The following is a 16,695-nucleotide window of genomic DNA, read 5'->3' as shown; positions in this document are numbered from 1 at the left end:
ACGTGGGACACATTTAGAATGTTTTTGTTTAAAACCGTGTAATGGTCTAAATATTGTATATTTGTGACATCACAAATGGACAAAAATAGAAACGGCTTGTTTCAAACGCACAATTTCTGAATACGGGCTGTGTGTCTTTCTCCGTATATTGAGCGTTTTGATAGTTTAACAGTATTTATAAAGCACTTTATAATATAAAAAGACATGAAAATCTCACTTTTTACAATATGGGACCTTTAAATCAACTCAGGCATCATTTACGGACAGACAACCCGAAAACATAACGCGGTAATAATGGCTGCCTCCAACGCGGAGTCATAAAAACAACAGACAAAACACCTCAAACATGACAGAATATTTATTAATGAGGTTTGAATAAAAGCCAGCTCATTTAATAAAGCACTGATCCGTTCATTATAGCTTTTAAATATCTTGTTTTAAATCAGGTAAACACACGAGAGACGGTGATCAACACTGACTTAAATACTGAGTGTTTGGACGCGTCGTCTTGTTTTGACCAGATTTCCCTTTTAATGTCTAAACTGTCCGCATCCCTTTGACTTCCAGATATAATCTAGACTGTGATTCTGTCTCTTCATTATTTTATTTTACCTGTGAATATGGAAAAAGCTCATCGTAGTGTTCCTGTCATTTTACATTCATTTATTCCACCTCGCCTTTGGGAGTTTAAATAAAGATAAAGAAGTGCCTCTACTATTAAAACACACACCGGCTCACAACCACAGCTGTTCAGTCTCCTCTCAGGGTGAAGACATCAGTCAGTGTTAAAAATGAAGGCAAGCTGGAAAAGCAGAAGCAGCAACCAGCGAATAGCATTTTTAACCCTTGTGCCTCAATTTTAAAAAAGTTGCTCTGTGTCAAAAACTGCAATCAAATTATTATTATTTAGTTAAATCTGTTAACCATGATTCATTTTCAGAATTTTAATTCTTTAAATGCCAGTTTGTTTACATAACTGTTGTTTTTTTAAGGAAAAAACACAAAAATAAAATTATTTCCTGCATACTAAAAGTCTTGTGCTGTGTCAGATTTAACAAAAATAAATAAATAAAACTCCCATTTGTTACATTAGAGGACAACAATGTCTCCATCCTAAAACTGCTATAAAAAATACTATAAATGAATATTATTTTCTACTTTCATTGAGTTAAATCAGTCCTGATCATAACTACCAAATATTCATTAATTTTCCGAATTTGTACCCCTTTAAATACCAGTTTGTTTACATAATGCAACTGTTGTATTTCCATGAAAACACAAAAATTAAATTATTTTCTGTGTACTAAATGCTGGGGGGCATTTGTTTTGATGCATTTTTATTGTTTTGTGCAGTGTCAGATAAAAAGAAAACTCCCACCCGTTATCATAGAAGACAAAAAATATCACCTGTAAAAATAATATATATTATTTTAACCAAATATTCAATAATTTTTCAGAGATTTAACCATTTAAATGCCAGTTTGTTTACAAAATTGTCTTTTATAAAAAAATAAAACACAAAAATTTAATTATTTTCTGTGTACTAAGTAATAGGGGGGGATTTTTATTGAGGCTTACTAAATTAAAACAATTTAATTTAATTTAATAATGCCATAATAACACAGACAAAATTATTGAAAATTAAAAAATAAAAAAGCCAAAAATGTCCCTTGTGAGGCACAAGAGTTAAAAAAAAGAAAATGTAAACCTTTCTAACTTCATTTCTAGCTTCTCAGCCGTCTCCTGAACACAATCTGAGGAATATTTAAATGTAACTTCATTATTTTACATGATTTTCTTCTGCTTTATTTTGAAAGCGTAGCTTTGAAACCATGTTTGTATATTTGAGGCCTTGTATAAATGATGCATAAAAACACAAGTCAACGTGTACACACCTTTCTAGTCGGTATTTGGTGCTCTGGAGAGTATTTAAATACAGACAGGAAAATTAAAATTGTTTCTCCTCAGTTATATTAAAAATAAGTTAAGAGGTAAAGCTTGTTTCTGGAGTTTAATACTGACAGCGCTGCTTTTGTAAAATCTAGTTATAATCTGTCCTGCACAGATTATAGATTACAAACTGTTGAGTTTTGTTTTTAAATATACTGCATCTGTTTGTTAAATCACCAAAGAGGACGTTTGTGTATTAAAGCCTGCTTTGGTTCAGCTGGTGAAACTGGAATTGCTGTTATCATGTAACTGTAGGTTTGAATATACGCATGATGTCACAGCTTTGGCACGGTTATTGGATATTAGTAGTAATTCACACTGCATCTCAAGTAGTAATTACAGTTACTAAGTCAGAACTATTATGAGTTACTATTATTATTATTATCAAAAATCTAAATTACAACATAGTCTCATAATTTGACTCAGGAAGTCATCACAGTTTTGACTTAATTATGACATATTAAGTCAAATTATGTCCCTAAATCTAGAGAGAAGGTCGCTGACAGTCCGTCCCTTCAGCCTCCCTCCAAAGACACTCCCTCAATATTAGTAAATAACGATCATGACTATTGTTAGTACTCACAGCTGTCAAGCTAGCTGCTTCTGGAAGAGTCCGGTGACGCGCCAAGAGTGCACGGGCTGAATTCACGCAGGAAGACAGGTAGGTACTGTAGGTAGGTAGCCTGTCTGAATGAAATGATCAGACGGGATTATTACAGTCCTGCAGCAGCAAGACACCACATTATGTTTTCAGAGCATTTTTATTTATTTACTCACCCTAGCTGTAAGTCAAAATGATTAGCTAATAAGTATAAATGATGAGATAATAAGTCGATATTATGAGCTTTTGAGTCAAAATTACGAGCTATTAAGTCAAAATGATGAGCTATTAAGTAAAAATTATGAGCTAGTAAATCAAAATTGTGAGCTATTAAGTCAAAATTATGAGCTATTAAGTCCATATTACGATGCGTATTGAAATTGTTATTAACTATAATGACATACTGAGTCAATATTATTTCATAATTTTAAGTTAGTAACTCAGTTTTGTTAAATCAAAATTGCAACAAAATTAAGTTAGTAATTTTTTTTTTTCTTTTCTTGGCAGAAATGGTCTTCCATACTGCATGTTTCTTGATGTATATTATAAATAAAAAGCATCATATATATATTTTTCTGTACACATCTTTTAAATTGTGATTCTATGCAACATTTTTTACACAAAGCCTCAAAGAGTTTTTAGAGCTGCGTCGTGTGAATCTGCTGAAAGTGCTGGTGATGACCTGCGAGCTGCTCACGTGAACCAGGAGGAGAAATTTGTGTCGTCATTTTCACCCACTGAACGTTTCATTATCCAACTTTCCACTTTCCATCCTTCAACTTGAGTTTACCTTCTCCTCCAACATGATCTCTAGCATTTTTAAAGTCTGTATGTGCCATCACTCTCTGAGATATACATATATATATACTGTATTCTCAGATGTTTAAATAAACTATCTAATCTTGAGTTTTCTTCTTTCTGTCTCACCTCAAGAGCCTGTGATACTTTCAGTCGCAGCGAGTCACTAGTGGTGAGTTTTGGTGTGCAAATTGAACGCTTCACAAGCCGGCCTCGAGTGATGGACATGGGAGTGTTAAAGAGTTCTGGAGTTCGTCCAGTCCGGCGTACTCTACATGTGCTGTAACGCCTCCTGGGCTTGTTCCGTGTACACCTCGTCCTTTCCCGTCCACGAGCCGAGGCCGGCGTCGAACTGGCCGCTCCGCTGCAAGTTCCGCTGCTTGTCACGGGAGAAGAAACTAAACCTAAAAAAGACCAGATGGAGAGGAGACAAGAGGCTTTAATGTGACGTCTAGTGATTGTGAACAACGTAGTGTGTGCAGTGAAGCAGTGTTAGCAGTTATGGCATTTCAAACTGGATTATCTTTTGGCAAATTAATTGTGATATATTGGTTTAATTACTGTAAACAAATGAGATTGAATCTGCTCCTGACATTCAAAACCAAATGTCCTATAAATCCCACAGCGTCCTGCAGCAGTGCGGTTGTTTTCTTTATTTCATTTGCTTGTTGGCGTTACTCATGAGCACAAATATGTTGGTAATTTGGATAACCGCGTGCCTTTGGCTGAAAAAAGCTTGTGACAACACTGTGCTGTTAAGTGATGCCGGAGTGATGCAGACAGAGATCGTATGCTGCTCTTGTTTTAGAAGCATACGTCGATTCTGAGTGGTGGAAGAAGTACTCAGATCTTTTACTTAAGTAGAAGTAGCAATACTGCTCTGTAGAAATACACCTGCATTCAAGATTTTACTTAAAGGAACAGTGTGTAGGATTCTGAGGGAACTATTAGCAAAAATTCAATATAATATTCATAACTATGTTTCATTTAGTGTTCAATCACCTGAAACTAAGGATCGTTGTGTTTTCGTCAGTTTAGAATGAGTCAAGACGGCGGTACTGCAACTTCCGTGTCCGTCACGTGATGCCATCGAGCCCAAAAAGACTTTTCCCCATAGACTTACATTGGCAAAGAGACGTCTGTAACTCAGCGGATAATTTTTTTTAGGTGAATCAACTTCCCAGTACGAACACTCTAAAAGTCCTTATTTAAATCATTAGGTCCTAAAGGTTGTAAAACACACTAATAGCTGAATCCAGAGTTATTTCCCTTCCTCCGTTCATGTGAATGAGACCCAGACCGAGGCTGGAGCGCAAGTCGTGACGACGGCGTGACGTTGGGACCCCGTGACTGAGTCATGTGACCGAGCGGACGCTACTGCGCATGTTCCATGTGCCCAAGATTCGGGTACTTTCCAGACGGAAGTCGAGCCATTTAGGCTTCATGCGCCACTGAGACACTTTCATAGGAATGAACGGGGCCCCGCCTCCAACGCTGTATCCAGTTCTCTTTATACATCCATGAGTCCGCCATGTTTCTACAGTAGTTCAGAACGGACAAACCAAACTCTGGCTCTAGAGAGACTTTCAAGGTTTTTACGTCACCTGCAGGCCACCGTAGTTCTCCGACACGCTTGAGAAAACTGCGGTAATGTGAGCCACAGAGTGTTTAACCGTGATACCGCCAGCCGCCGTCTGACTTCTGTTGCTCCTAAAGTAGTGTTATTATGGTAACGATGACCTCTGAGTGAGGTGAACGGCATTACCACGGTTTTACACACGGTGGCTCACGTTACCACAGTCTTGTAAAGAGAGGAGTGAGAGGAGGGGTACTCAGTTGGTTGCAATCTGCAACCACACCACTAGATGTCGCCATATGAAGCACTCATTCTAAGCTAATAAAAACATTCTTAGTTTCAGGTTATATACTAAATAAGATATACTTTGTGTTATTATAATCCATTTCTGCTAATAGATCCACCTAATTGTTACACCCTGGCCCCTTAATGTGCATTACATTTTGAAGATTATAACTGGAATTAACTGATGAGTGCAGTAAAGTAGAATAAAACATGATGAGTCTGTTATAAGCTGTTTAATCACTAACTACTTGAAAAAGAGCTAAAAGCGCTTTAGTTTGTAAATTAAAGCAGAATTATTCATATGAGTTTAGAGGTGCAGACATGTTGTTACTGTGGTCAGCGGGGGGGAAAAGACGAGACGTGACGACTACATGTAAATTCTGACTGGCTGATTTTTTATGATCCGCAAATCGTCCCATTTGGACAATGAATATAAAAGACAGCCCCACAATCAGCCAATCAGAATACTACAAAGGTGGAAAAAAATGGGCTGAAAAAGCTGAAACATGCAACGGGAACGGGAAGGCAGGCTGTTAGCTGAGAGACTCTGAAGCCAACCAAATATAGAGTCATACAAGCGATATGAGACGTCTGATTGGCTGTAAAGTGGGGTCATCTGGGATCAAACCAGCCGCCACCATCGGCATAATGGCCGTGAAGATCCTGTCACACAAAGGTAAAGACACACAAGCACAAACAGGAAGGGACGTATAGAGAAGGGGGAAGGACAAACAGGGGGGGAGACAGGGACCACATCAACCTTTGACCTCTCATGTAAAGTTCCCATGAAACCAGAAGACGTCATTTTAGTGGAGATAGAAGAATAAAATGAACCGTGGTGTGTATCATGTGCTATATCTGACCCGTGACCGAAAGCATGCTAATCATTAAACATGCACACAGAGCGGCGAGCGTGTCTGATAGAGCTGAGAAGAAAAAGTCAGGCAGCTTCAGTGCACATGCTGATAAAAATAAGTATTAACAACAGAAGAAACACACAAATAATGTTTGTTATACCTCCGGACGAGTTATTAACTCTCTTAAATCCCTCCCTTTAAGACAGTTTTTTAATTTTTTTTAATTTTTTATTATTTATTTATTTTCAGCATTTGTATTTTTTTAATTTTTATTTATTTATTTATTTTCAGCATTTGTATTTTTTTTTAATTTTAATTTATTTATTTATTTTCACTATTTGTATTTTTTTTTATTTTAATTTAATTTATTTATTTTCAGCATTTGTATTTTTTTTTTATTTTAATTTATTTATTTATTTTCAGCATTTGTATTTTTTTAAATTTAATTTTAATTTAATTTAATTATTCATAAAGCAACAATTTACTGTATTGAAGTGGTATTTCACTTACAGTTTGTAATACCTAGCAATAGTCTGTTTCTATGTTTATCTTATTTTGGAGTATTTAGTACTTTGTGATTGTACAATATATGTGAAAATCAATAAAGAAAAAATATATAATATAAATATACATCTTGTTTAATATCCACCACGGCAAATTCTCTCAAAATATTATCACAAAGCTAATATTACCAGCCTGAATAGTCCTGAATGTCTGGTACTGCTGGTGAGGAGACGTTAGATTTAATTTGCATATTTCTTGCAGAGTATTATGTAAATGTTTGAGCATGCAGGGACCAGTTCAATAAGCCTTTACTCAGCGCAAGCAAAGCAATCTGAGTGTTTTTGACTTTAACTAATCTCAAAGTTGAGAGTGTTTTCATGAGCAGATGTGTCTGAGTGAGTGTGATATGTGGGTACAACATACAGGCGTTTGATTCCTGACTCTGGCTGGGCAGAAGAACGGGAGCGAGTCCTCAGTTCAGGTGAAGGAGACGGAGAAGGAGTGACGAGGTCATCGTCTGTCTCATCACTGGAAAAAAACAGGTTAATCATCAACAACATCGCCGTAATTATGTGTGTTTAACTCCTCAGATTTATTTATACGAGTACCTTTTGTAGTAGGCCAGCTCCTCCTGCAGCATGAAGACTTTGGCCTTGAGCTCGTTCCTCTCGTGGAGGACGTCCCTCAGCTCCTGCAGGGTGAACCGCGGCCGGTTGGGGTCCTTCGGGTCCAGGCCTCCCGTCTCGTCCTCGCACAGCGCCTCCTGCCGAAAGAGGAAGGCCATCACAGAGGAAACCAGACAAAAAGGAAGGAAGGAAGGAAGGAACGGAGGCGGGAAGGAAGTGAGGATACCTTTGTAAAATATTGGAACACAGCAGGCATGTCGTCATCGCACATCGCCTCCTGGTGGCAAACGTTAGACTCTAAGTCAGACATCGGGCCTTGTTCCAATACATTTGTTCGCCCTTCCCTCCTCCCTTTAAGCTGTTTTCAAAACTCAGCACACCCGAGACATTCACCGTCACTGTTAAAAAAACACCGCAACACATGCAGCTGACAGAAGTCACTCATGCACTGAGCAAAAAAAAACAATTCCTATTAATATGTATTCAAAGTCCAACTGAAATCACATTTAGTTTTCTTTTTGCAGTCAAATTTATGGCATTTTTTTATTTATTATATCTATTTTTAAATATCAGAAATGCTCCTTTTCCTCTCAGCCGCGCTGGAGTAAACAAAGTAAACAAACTTGGCGCTGTAGCCTTCATGCCGTGGACAGACACACCGGCATCTAACTGGACCCAAGTGACATTTAAAGGTATTGTTAGTATCTTCTAGTCAACTCTAAATTACACTGGTAACAAATAGTCTGACTGAAACATATTAACAACGGGCTAGCTCCAGCATATCTCAGTGACCTTTTAACAGGCGGCAACCTCCGGGTCTGAAAAGTGAAGCCAATGCTGAAGTGCCTTAAACTTGCATTCTCTCTAACAGCCAGCAGGGGGCGACTCCTCTGGTTGCAAAAAGAAGTCTGGTTGTATAGAAGTCAATGAGAAAATGAGCCGACTTCTCTCTTGATTTATTACCTCAGTAAACATTGTAAACATGAGTTTATGGTCTCAATCGCTAGTTTCAAGTCTTCTTCAATACAGCATGATGTTCATTTAGTGAATTATGGTCCCATTTAGAGTCAGATAGACCATAAAGCAGGGGATGCTTTAGGGCGGGGCTACCTTGTGATTGACAGGTCGTTACAACGGCGACGTCCGGTTTGGGAGTTGTCCATGTTTTTGTCCTAGAGCTTTAACCCTTTCACAGTGTGTTTTCACTTCATGAGAGTTAACTATAACCATTTTGGTCGTCTAAAAATGTCTTATTCTGGTGGCACTTCTGGTTGCAAAAAACCAAGAAGCCAAACAAGAGGATTCAAAATCGTAGTCCACCAACCGATGGGTGACATCACACTGACTACGTCCACTTCTTATATACAGTCTATGCCCTTTACTTCGCCACTGTCCTCCTAAAACATTAACAACAACAACTAAAATGTGTTTCACAAAGTTGTAGCAGAAAAACAACAATTTGATTTCAGTTGGACTTTCAGCTACCGTTTCTATTCAGGATCACGGTGCATTAAAGGACGACTTCCAGTGCTGTTAGAGGCCGAGCTGTCGAGGTCATCTATGTTTAGAAAGGTCGTCGGTGCAGTCGTCCAGGAAGTCTCACCCAGTTGGCCGACACTCTGTTAGTTCTTTAACACCCATGCCGAGCCGTTTCAGCACCTCTCATGGGTCAGACAAATGTTAGTCTACGAGCTTCTTCTACTGATACGGTCGTTGTTCTGGGAGGGGGGTGCAGGTTTGGAGTTAAGACTCGGGACAATCACACCACTCTGGTTTCGCTAACTAGCACTCGTGTATTACCCAAAGCAACACCGCCTCCTCCTCAGCCTCCTCATCCTCATCCTCGTGTCCCTCTGGGCTGAGGGAACCGGGCGAGGGGCGCGGTGAGGGGTCAATCCCCCCCAACATCAGCTCAGAGGGGTCAGGTCTGTCTGACCAGCCCTCAGCACCCACCACCACCACCGTAGCAGCTTTACCACGCTGGTGGAGTAAAACACACTTTATTATCCGTTTACAAAGCAATCCGATCTCCTTTTGTCTGATGTGTTCAGCACCTATATACAGAAGCTCTAGAGGAAAATCATCGGTTATTATATTGGTTTGAAAAGTGATCAGACCTCTTTTAAACTGGAATATATGAAACGTAAAATGAAAAGCAAAACGTCCTTTTTTTTGTCAATTTAACCTTTTTAGATAAGAAAGAGGATGATAATGGACCAGTTTTTAACCCACAATGCACTGCACCTATATTGAGTTAACAGGATGCCGCATTTTTCTGGAGTTTCTTGCACAATTTGAAATAAAGTTCCATATTAAATCCTGACTACAACCTGTACATGTAGCTCTTTTAATGGTTTCCTACCTCTGCAGGTGACGGGGGCTGAGCTGGGGGTTCCTCAGGGTTCTGGGCTGGCAGGTCTCCCTGAAGTCGTTCCCTTAAGCGTACAACTTCCTGCCGAAGGGCACCGACTTCCTGCCCCCGCGCCTGAGCCCCGGCCTCCAGTTCCACCTTCTGTTCTATCAGTGCTTTCCCTTGAGCCTCCACAACGGAGATCTTATGCCGCAGGTCGTGGTTGATTTTCATGAGGCGAGACTGCTGCTGCTGGAGCTGCAGACAGAAACAAAGGAGTATGGGTAAATTATACATTTTATATCATTCACGTTATGGTCAAAGTACGTATGTTTTAGCGCCACAATGCTATTTTCCCTTCAAGCCCATCTAAAAACTTGACCTCACGTAGGTTTTTGTACACGATGACGCTGCTACATGTACAGTATATATACATCCTTATAGTCAGTGTATTAACGTTACCTACAGTGACTTAGATGGCGGTCGACGTGCTCCCAGTTCGGAGAAGCAGACAGGAGTACCGGCAGGAAGCTAAGCGATGTACTGCTGTGGACGCCACACCACAAGTTATACAATAACACAAACAAACTAAACGATGGATGCAGCGGTAGAGCAGTAACTCTGTGTTCTGAGAGGTAAAATTACTGTTTTTGTGAATGGAGTCTGGTGGCTTTGAAGACAGCAGACTCCACATCCGCTTTACCTCGCTATCAAACAGCCCTTTCGGACGGGGAACTAAAGCTGTTAGATCGCTCTCTTCAAAGCCACCAGAGTCTATTGATAAAAACAGTCATTTTACCTCGTAGAACGTTGGAGTATATATATAGATTTTTATATTTACATGTATTCAAATATTCACATTTGAGTAGCCAGAATCAGAGTGTGTTTAACAAACTAATCACTGCATCTCCTACATGGAGATAATTAAAATGTGACATCTGCTGCTGTGTCGCCTTACTGCTTCTATGTCCTCGTTTTTCAGTGTGATATCACGATCCTTGGCTCGAATCTCGTCTCTCTGCTTGTCCACCACTTCTTTAAGCTTCTTCATCACCTGCCTCTCTCGCTCCGTCATACCTGGAGACCACAGAGAGGAGACAGTGAGGGGGGAAGGGGAGTATGCACAGACACAAACAAGCAGGCAAATGTAGATTTAGATCAGATGTAATTTGAGTTCTTTATAATCTGTTTTTTATTGGGGGAGAGAGAAGTCATTGGGTTGTACAGAGGAAACCCTGATTTGTGTGTTTGTAGCAGGTGTGCTGGTACACTGAGGCTGGTCTGTCCACAGTGTGTCTGGGTGACTGCGTCCTCTGTGTGTGAAAGAGACCACCAAAAGAGCCTCTGATGCAGAGACAAGACTGGCTCGCCGTCAGACACAAGAGAAGGCCTCCTTTGTGTGTGTTTGTGTGTGTTTGACTGCGTGTATAACAGAGAGAGGAGAAGAGGGGGGGATGTGAGAACATAATATCGCGATACTGAATATTTTTGATATTTTCTTACACCCCTAATCCTGTCTCTATATTTTAGAATATTTGTAAAGCCCTCAAAAAGCACCAATCTGAAAGTCTCCACTGTGGTCCTAATATTAAATACATTTTATCTGAAGTGAATGCACCATGCTTTCTGTGTCCTCACCCTCGTGTCTCTGCAGGTCCTCCTCACTCATGGGGTCTTTGATGGACATGTTGGTGAGGAGACTCTTGTTCTCCTCCTGCAGCTGAGCGATCTGGGTGAGCAGGTCCTGAGCTTCTCCTCTCCAGACGTCCTCTACCAGCTCCAGCTCCTGTAAAACACAAACGTATGAGTATATCAAACATGATTATTAACCACGTCTATTACAAGTCTACCACGACTCATTTAGTAAGCAGATTCTCTATGCTGCCTTCAGGATGTCGCGATGCTCTACCTGTAAAATAACTGTTCTTCACAGGTCAGTTTCATACTTCTGTTACGGTTCTAAACCGTCCAGTGACCTCTGTGTGTGTCCTGTATGGAAGCTTCAGCATTCATTATGTTTCTCTTCTGGTTTATTCTAGTTTTTCCTTTAATTCGTCACCCGTCTGAATGTAGAGAAAAGCTTGATTGTGCTCTAAGATCTGATTCTGTCTCACACATGACGATATATTACATGCCTGTGGAGCCATGTAGAGCACCATGCACAGATCCGATTATATGCCACGGTTACAATAAGTCCACAACCTTTTGGTCTGATGCTGAAACTCTCTGCTAAAGTTCAAAGAGTCATTTATATTAATATTAATATAGGCTGTCTGAATAATTATAATGATACGTGGTCACTCATTTTAGCTTCTGTGTACTGAAGACTGAGAGAAAAGGAAAATATGAATTTGTTTATCTATCGAATGTCTGATGTTTTAGGTTTTCTGACTCACGACTAACCTTATCTTTGTTTAATTCATTTAGTTGTGTATCGTTTGATTGTATTGTGTCTCATCTGTATTTAGATATGACTCACTGTGTTTACTTTTTTGTTTGTGTATCTTGTTCCGTACATATTCTTTCGGCTTTTTTTAAGTCGAGCAACAGTCCACAACCAAAAAAATATTCAATTTGCAATGATATAAAACACAGAAAAGCAGCAAATCGTCACATTTGAGAAGCCGGAACCAAAGAAAGTTCAACTTAAAAGATAACTTGGTGGTGTTAAACTGCCAATGTGTGTTTGTTTTTGTTCTATAAACTAAAAATCTAATGTCTAAAAAGTTGGTGTAAATATGTAAATAAATAAAATTGTGAAAAACAATCCTTTGCACCGTCCTATAAATGTTGTTGTATAGTTTGCGTTACAACTGTGACGTACAATTTACATTTTCTTATAGTGCAAAAATTGCACAGCAAACCTCCAACCTGGGCCAATATACAGTACACTTCAGCATTTTAATACTTCTAATACAAATATTTAAGAGCTGCAACGATCAGTCGATTAATCGATTGACAGAAATGAAACTGCAGTTCATTTGATAATTGAATATTTTAGTAAGGCTGCAAGTAACGATTATTTTCATTGTCAATTAATCTGTTGATTATTTTCTCTATTAATTGATTAGTTGTCAGAAAATGGTGAAAAATTTCGACGTCCTCAAATGTCTCAAAGATATTCAGTTTATTGTCACAGAGGAGTAAAGAAACCAGAAAATATTCACATTTAAGAAGCTGTTTTTTCTAAAAAAAAAAATCACTTACAGTATACCGATTATCAAAATAGTTGGTGATTAATTTAATAGTGGATTAACTGTTGCAGCTCTAAATTTTAGTTTTATTTCTTTTAGCAAAAATGCCAAAAACATTCTCTGTTTCCAGCTTCTCAAACGTGAAGATTTGATGCTTTTCTTTGTCTGATAATAAACTGAATATATTTGAGTTTTGGACTGATGGTCTGACAAAAAAGACATCTGAAGACGTCACTTTGGGCTTTGAGGAAATACAGTACAAATAAATAATTGGCAGATTAATTGCTATTAGAAGCCCTAGTATATTTATAATTGTTCATCTATGATTTCTTTCCTGAATTCTCATGTTTACTCTCATTCTAATCATTACTGTTTATTGGACGCTGCCTTTTTAGCTTGTGTGAAGCATCCTTTTGAGCATGTGACAAATAAAACTTTTGAATATTGAATCAGTAAGTACACAGGAGGAGTACAACTAATACTTTCCCCACCCAGAATACTGTGTTGGACGGTTTAGCAGCATATATTTCTACTGTAGATGTGACGTCCTCCGTGTGAGAATCATGTAAGCTGACTGTGACCTCTCAGTCACGGCAGAATCAGCCGTCACCTCCAGAAACATCCACTTTATCACACTCATGAGACGCAGTTAATCAGTGAACCGGCGAACTGTGTTCACCACGGCTCGCTCGCTGGCTCGCTGGCTCGCTGTCACGAGAAACTTACATATCAACTTTTTTATAGAGCTGTAATCCTGATTTAAAACCACCTCAATATACCTACAGTGTGTCTGTGATATAGTGAGCTTAAAGTTTCTGTTTTCTCCAAACTCCCTCTGCTGTAGGTAATACACTGACTATGGAGAAGTAGCTCATACAACCACACTTCAAAACACCCAAACTGTCCCTTTAAAGAGACTTTGATTCACCATCGAAGATGCTCTGATGACTAACTGGAAACAACCGCACATTTGACCGATATAACTGGAGGGTGAAGAGTTTCCTGTTGAGTCAGGGACCAACTTCCCATCGGGTGTGATCATCTGTGGCTAAACAAACAGGAACTATCTGACTGGGGAGTTAAATCAAGGACAGTTTAAGAAGAAATGACAAACATGTCATGGTTTCAGCTTCTCACATGTGACCATTTGCTGCTTTTTCTTGTCTTAAATGACAGTAAACTTTCACACTATTTGATTTATTGTATTAAATATATGTTTCTTTTCTATTAATCATGGTGTTTTTAGTTCCTTTTCTTTATGGAGACATGCTCTGCCCCCCATATATGAGACGGTGTCGTTCAGCTCTGTTCTGATCGGCCACCTTGACTGTATGTTGACTCTCAATCATGCTGATCACAATCACCTGAGTGATGAATGTGTTTGGCTTGTTCTGCTTTGTGATGGTGATCTGATAATGCCTGACAAAGATCTCTGCTATGATTGAAATGTTGCACAACTAAACTTGCTGGGAGCTTTTTAATATTAATACAGTGAGTCTTCCGTTTGATTCTTACCTTGATTTTTTAATCCAGCACTTGCTGAAGTTTTTTGGATGTGCATATCCTACACCCTGTTCATTTATCACTATTTTCTCACATTTTAGAAACGAAACAATAAATTAATTGATCAATAAAGCATTATTTTTTTTCCATCTTTTACATGCTTTTTATCATCTGGATGTACGTGCTCTTGTAAATATATGTTTTTTATCAATAAAACATCAGATTAATCCAGTAGTTAATACACACACACCGTTTTATATATAATCATTAAATACAGAGTATGGAGTATTTTTACTGTGGTATTGGTACTTTTACTTAAGTAAAGTTTTCACTTGAGGACCTTTACTTGTAATGGAGTATTTTTACAGTGGTGATGGTACTTTTACTAAAGTAACATTTCAATTTAGGGCCTGTAATGGAGTATTTTTACAGTGGTATTTGGTACTTTAACTTACCAATAATACCACTGAATATTCAATTCAGGACTTTTACTTGTAATGGAGTATTTTAGAATGGTATTGGTACTTTTACTTGAGTAAATAACCAGATTACTTCCTCCATCTCAGGTTAAATCGCAGTAACTTTGTGTCTCTGTTACATCTGGTGTGTTTATTAGTCTTCTAGTGGTCAAACCACTTGTCAACAACAGGTTTAATCAGTGTATTATAGAGTCACCAGGCCTGTCAGTGTGCAGTGTGAGAACCTTTAATCAGTGTATTATAGAGCTTTAATCAGTCTATTATAGAGCTTTTATAGAGCTGTAATCAGTGTATTATAGAGTGATCATGACTGTGATCAGTGTGCAGTGTGAGACAGGTTTAATCTTAGTGTAACAGCTTTAATCAGTGTATTATAAAGTCACCAGGCCTGTCAGTCAGTGTTGCAGTGTGAGAACCTTTCTGTGTATTATAGAGCTTTAATCAGTACATTATAGAGCTTTAATCAGTGTATTATATAGCTTTAATCAGTGTATTATATAGCTTTTATAGAGCTTTAATCAGTGTATTATAGAGTCACCAGGCCTGTCAGTCAGTGTTGCAGTGTGAGAACCTTTAATCAGTCTATTATAGGGCTTTAATCATGCATCATCAGTGTTTAGTGGTAGAACCTGTCTGTGTATTATAGAGCTTAATCAGTGTATTATAGAGGCCTGTCAGTGTTTATTGGTAGAACCTTTCTGTGTATTATAGAGCTTTAATCAGTGTATTATAGAGGCCTGTCAGTGTTTATTGGTAGGACCTTTCTGTGTATCATAGAGCTTTAATCAGTGTATTATAGAGCTTTAATCAGTGTATCATAGAGCTTTAATCAGTGTATTATAGAGGCCTGTCAGTGTTTATTGGTAGAACCTTTCTGTGTATTATAGAGCTTTAATCAGTGTATTATAGAGCTTTAATCAGTGTATTATAGAGCTTTAATCAGTGTATTATAGAGCTTTAATCAGTGTATTATAGAGCTTTAATCAGTGTATTATAGAGCTTTAATCAGTGTATTATAGAGCTTTAATCAGTGTATTATAGAGGCCTGTCAGTGTTTATTGGTAGGACCTTTCTGTGTATCATAGAGCTTTAATCAGTGTATTATAGAGCTTTAATCAGTGTATCATAGAGCTTTAATCAGTGTATTATAGAGGCCTGTCAGTGTTTATTGGTAGAACCTTTCTGTGTATTATAGAGCTTTAATCAGTGTATTATAGAGCTTTAATCAGTGTATTATAGAGCTTTAATCAGTGTATTATAGAGCTTTAATCAGTGTATTATAGAGCTTTAATCAGTGTATTATAGAGGCCTGTCAGTGTTTATTGGTAGGACCTTTCTGTGTATCATAGAGTGATCATGCATCATCAGTGTTGCAGTGTTTGAGGACCTTTCTGTGCTTCTTGTCCTTCTCCATCCTCTCCATCCTCTCCAGCCGCAGCTTGTCCAGCTCCAGCCGCAGCTCCTCGGTCTCCGGGCCGATGCTGTTGCGGCTCACCATCACCTCCAGGATCTCCAGGACCCGCACCACTTTGGGCATGAGCCTGGACAGAGCCTCGCAGCCGTACTGGTCGATGATCCGCTCGAACTCCTGGCCGACCACCGCGGCGATGTCGTACACATCCATCACCGTGAGGTCAGCGACGTTCTTCTCCAGGGCCGAGCCGGACTCCTCCATGTTCGGGGGAGTTCGGGAGAGTTCGGCCGAGTTCGGCTCTCTCCGGGTTTCCTCTTAAACTTCCTCCCGCTGGAAGAAACAATTCTGCTAAAGTGAGCTAAACTCTACCGCTTTACCCTTAAAAACTATACACAGATACACCGTAAAACATCATTAAACACCGTTAACTATCGTTTATCCATCGTTAACGGCTGTAGTCCCGGTGGTAGTGTGATTTGTTTGTGATAAATATCGTCTGTCCTGCTGAGCTGCTGATGTCCCTTCAGTCTGCTCCTGGACACTACTGTCAATACAACA

General features: G+C 38.9%; 1 protein-coding gene across 5 annotated transcripts; it reads right to left on the bottom strand.

Moving 5' to 3' along the window:
* Nucleotides 1–343: 343 nt before the first annotated feature.
* rilpl1 (Rab interacting lysosomal protein-like 1) lies at nucleotides 344–16,695 on the bottom strand. Of its 5 annotated transcripts, XM_037751921.1 has the most exons (10): nucleotides 16,111–16,695; nucleotides 11,186–11,333; nucleotides 10,506–10,624; nucleotides 9,560–9,805; nucleotides 8,998–9,177; nucleotides 7,424–7,474; nucleotides 7,180–7,334; nucleotides 6,995–7,099; nucleotides 5,786–5,873; nucleotides 3,618–3,753 (listed from the first exon to the last, which is right to left on the bottom strand). In XM_037751921.1, the coding sequence occupies exons 1-10, from the start codon at nucleotides 16,396–16,398 to the stop codon at nucleotides 3,748–3,750; spliced, it is 1,386 nt and encodes a 461-aa protein (XP_037607849.1). In that variant the 5' UTR covers nucleotides 16,399–16,695; the 3' UTR covers nucleotides 3,618–3,747. The 5 variants fall into 5 exon arrangements, with proteins under 5 accessions (XP_037607848.1, XP_037607851.1, XP_037607852.1 ...); XM_037751920.1 differs by lacking the exon at nucleotides 5,786–5,873 and having other exon boundaries at nucleotides 344–3,753; nucleotides 16,111–16,694; XM_037751922.1 differs by lacking the exon at nucleotides 3,618–3,753 and having other exon boundaries at nucleotides 5,780–5,873.

The sequence above is a fragment of the Sebastes umbrosus genome, chromosome 19 (assembly GCF_015220745.1).
Source record: "Sebastes umbrosus isolate fSebUmb1 chromosome 19, fSebUmb1.pri, whole genome shotgun sequence".
Lineage (NCBI taxonomy): Eukaryota > Metazoa > Chordata > Actinopteri > Perciformes > Sebastidae > Sebastes > Sebastes umbrosus.
Note: the sequence above shows the minus strand (reverse complement) of the source record. Positions and strands in the feature narration are given on the sequence as shown.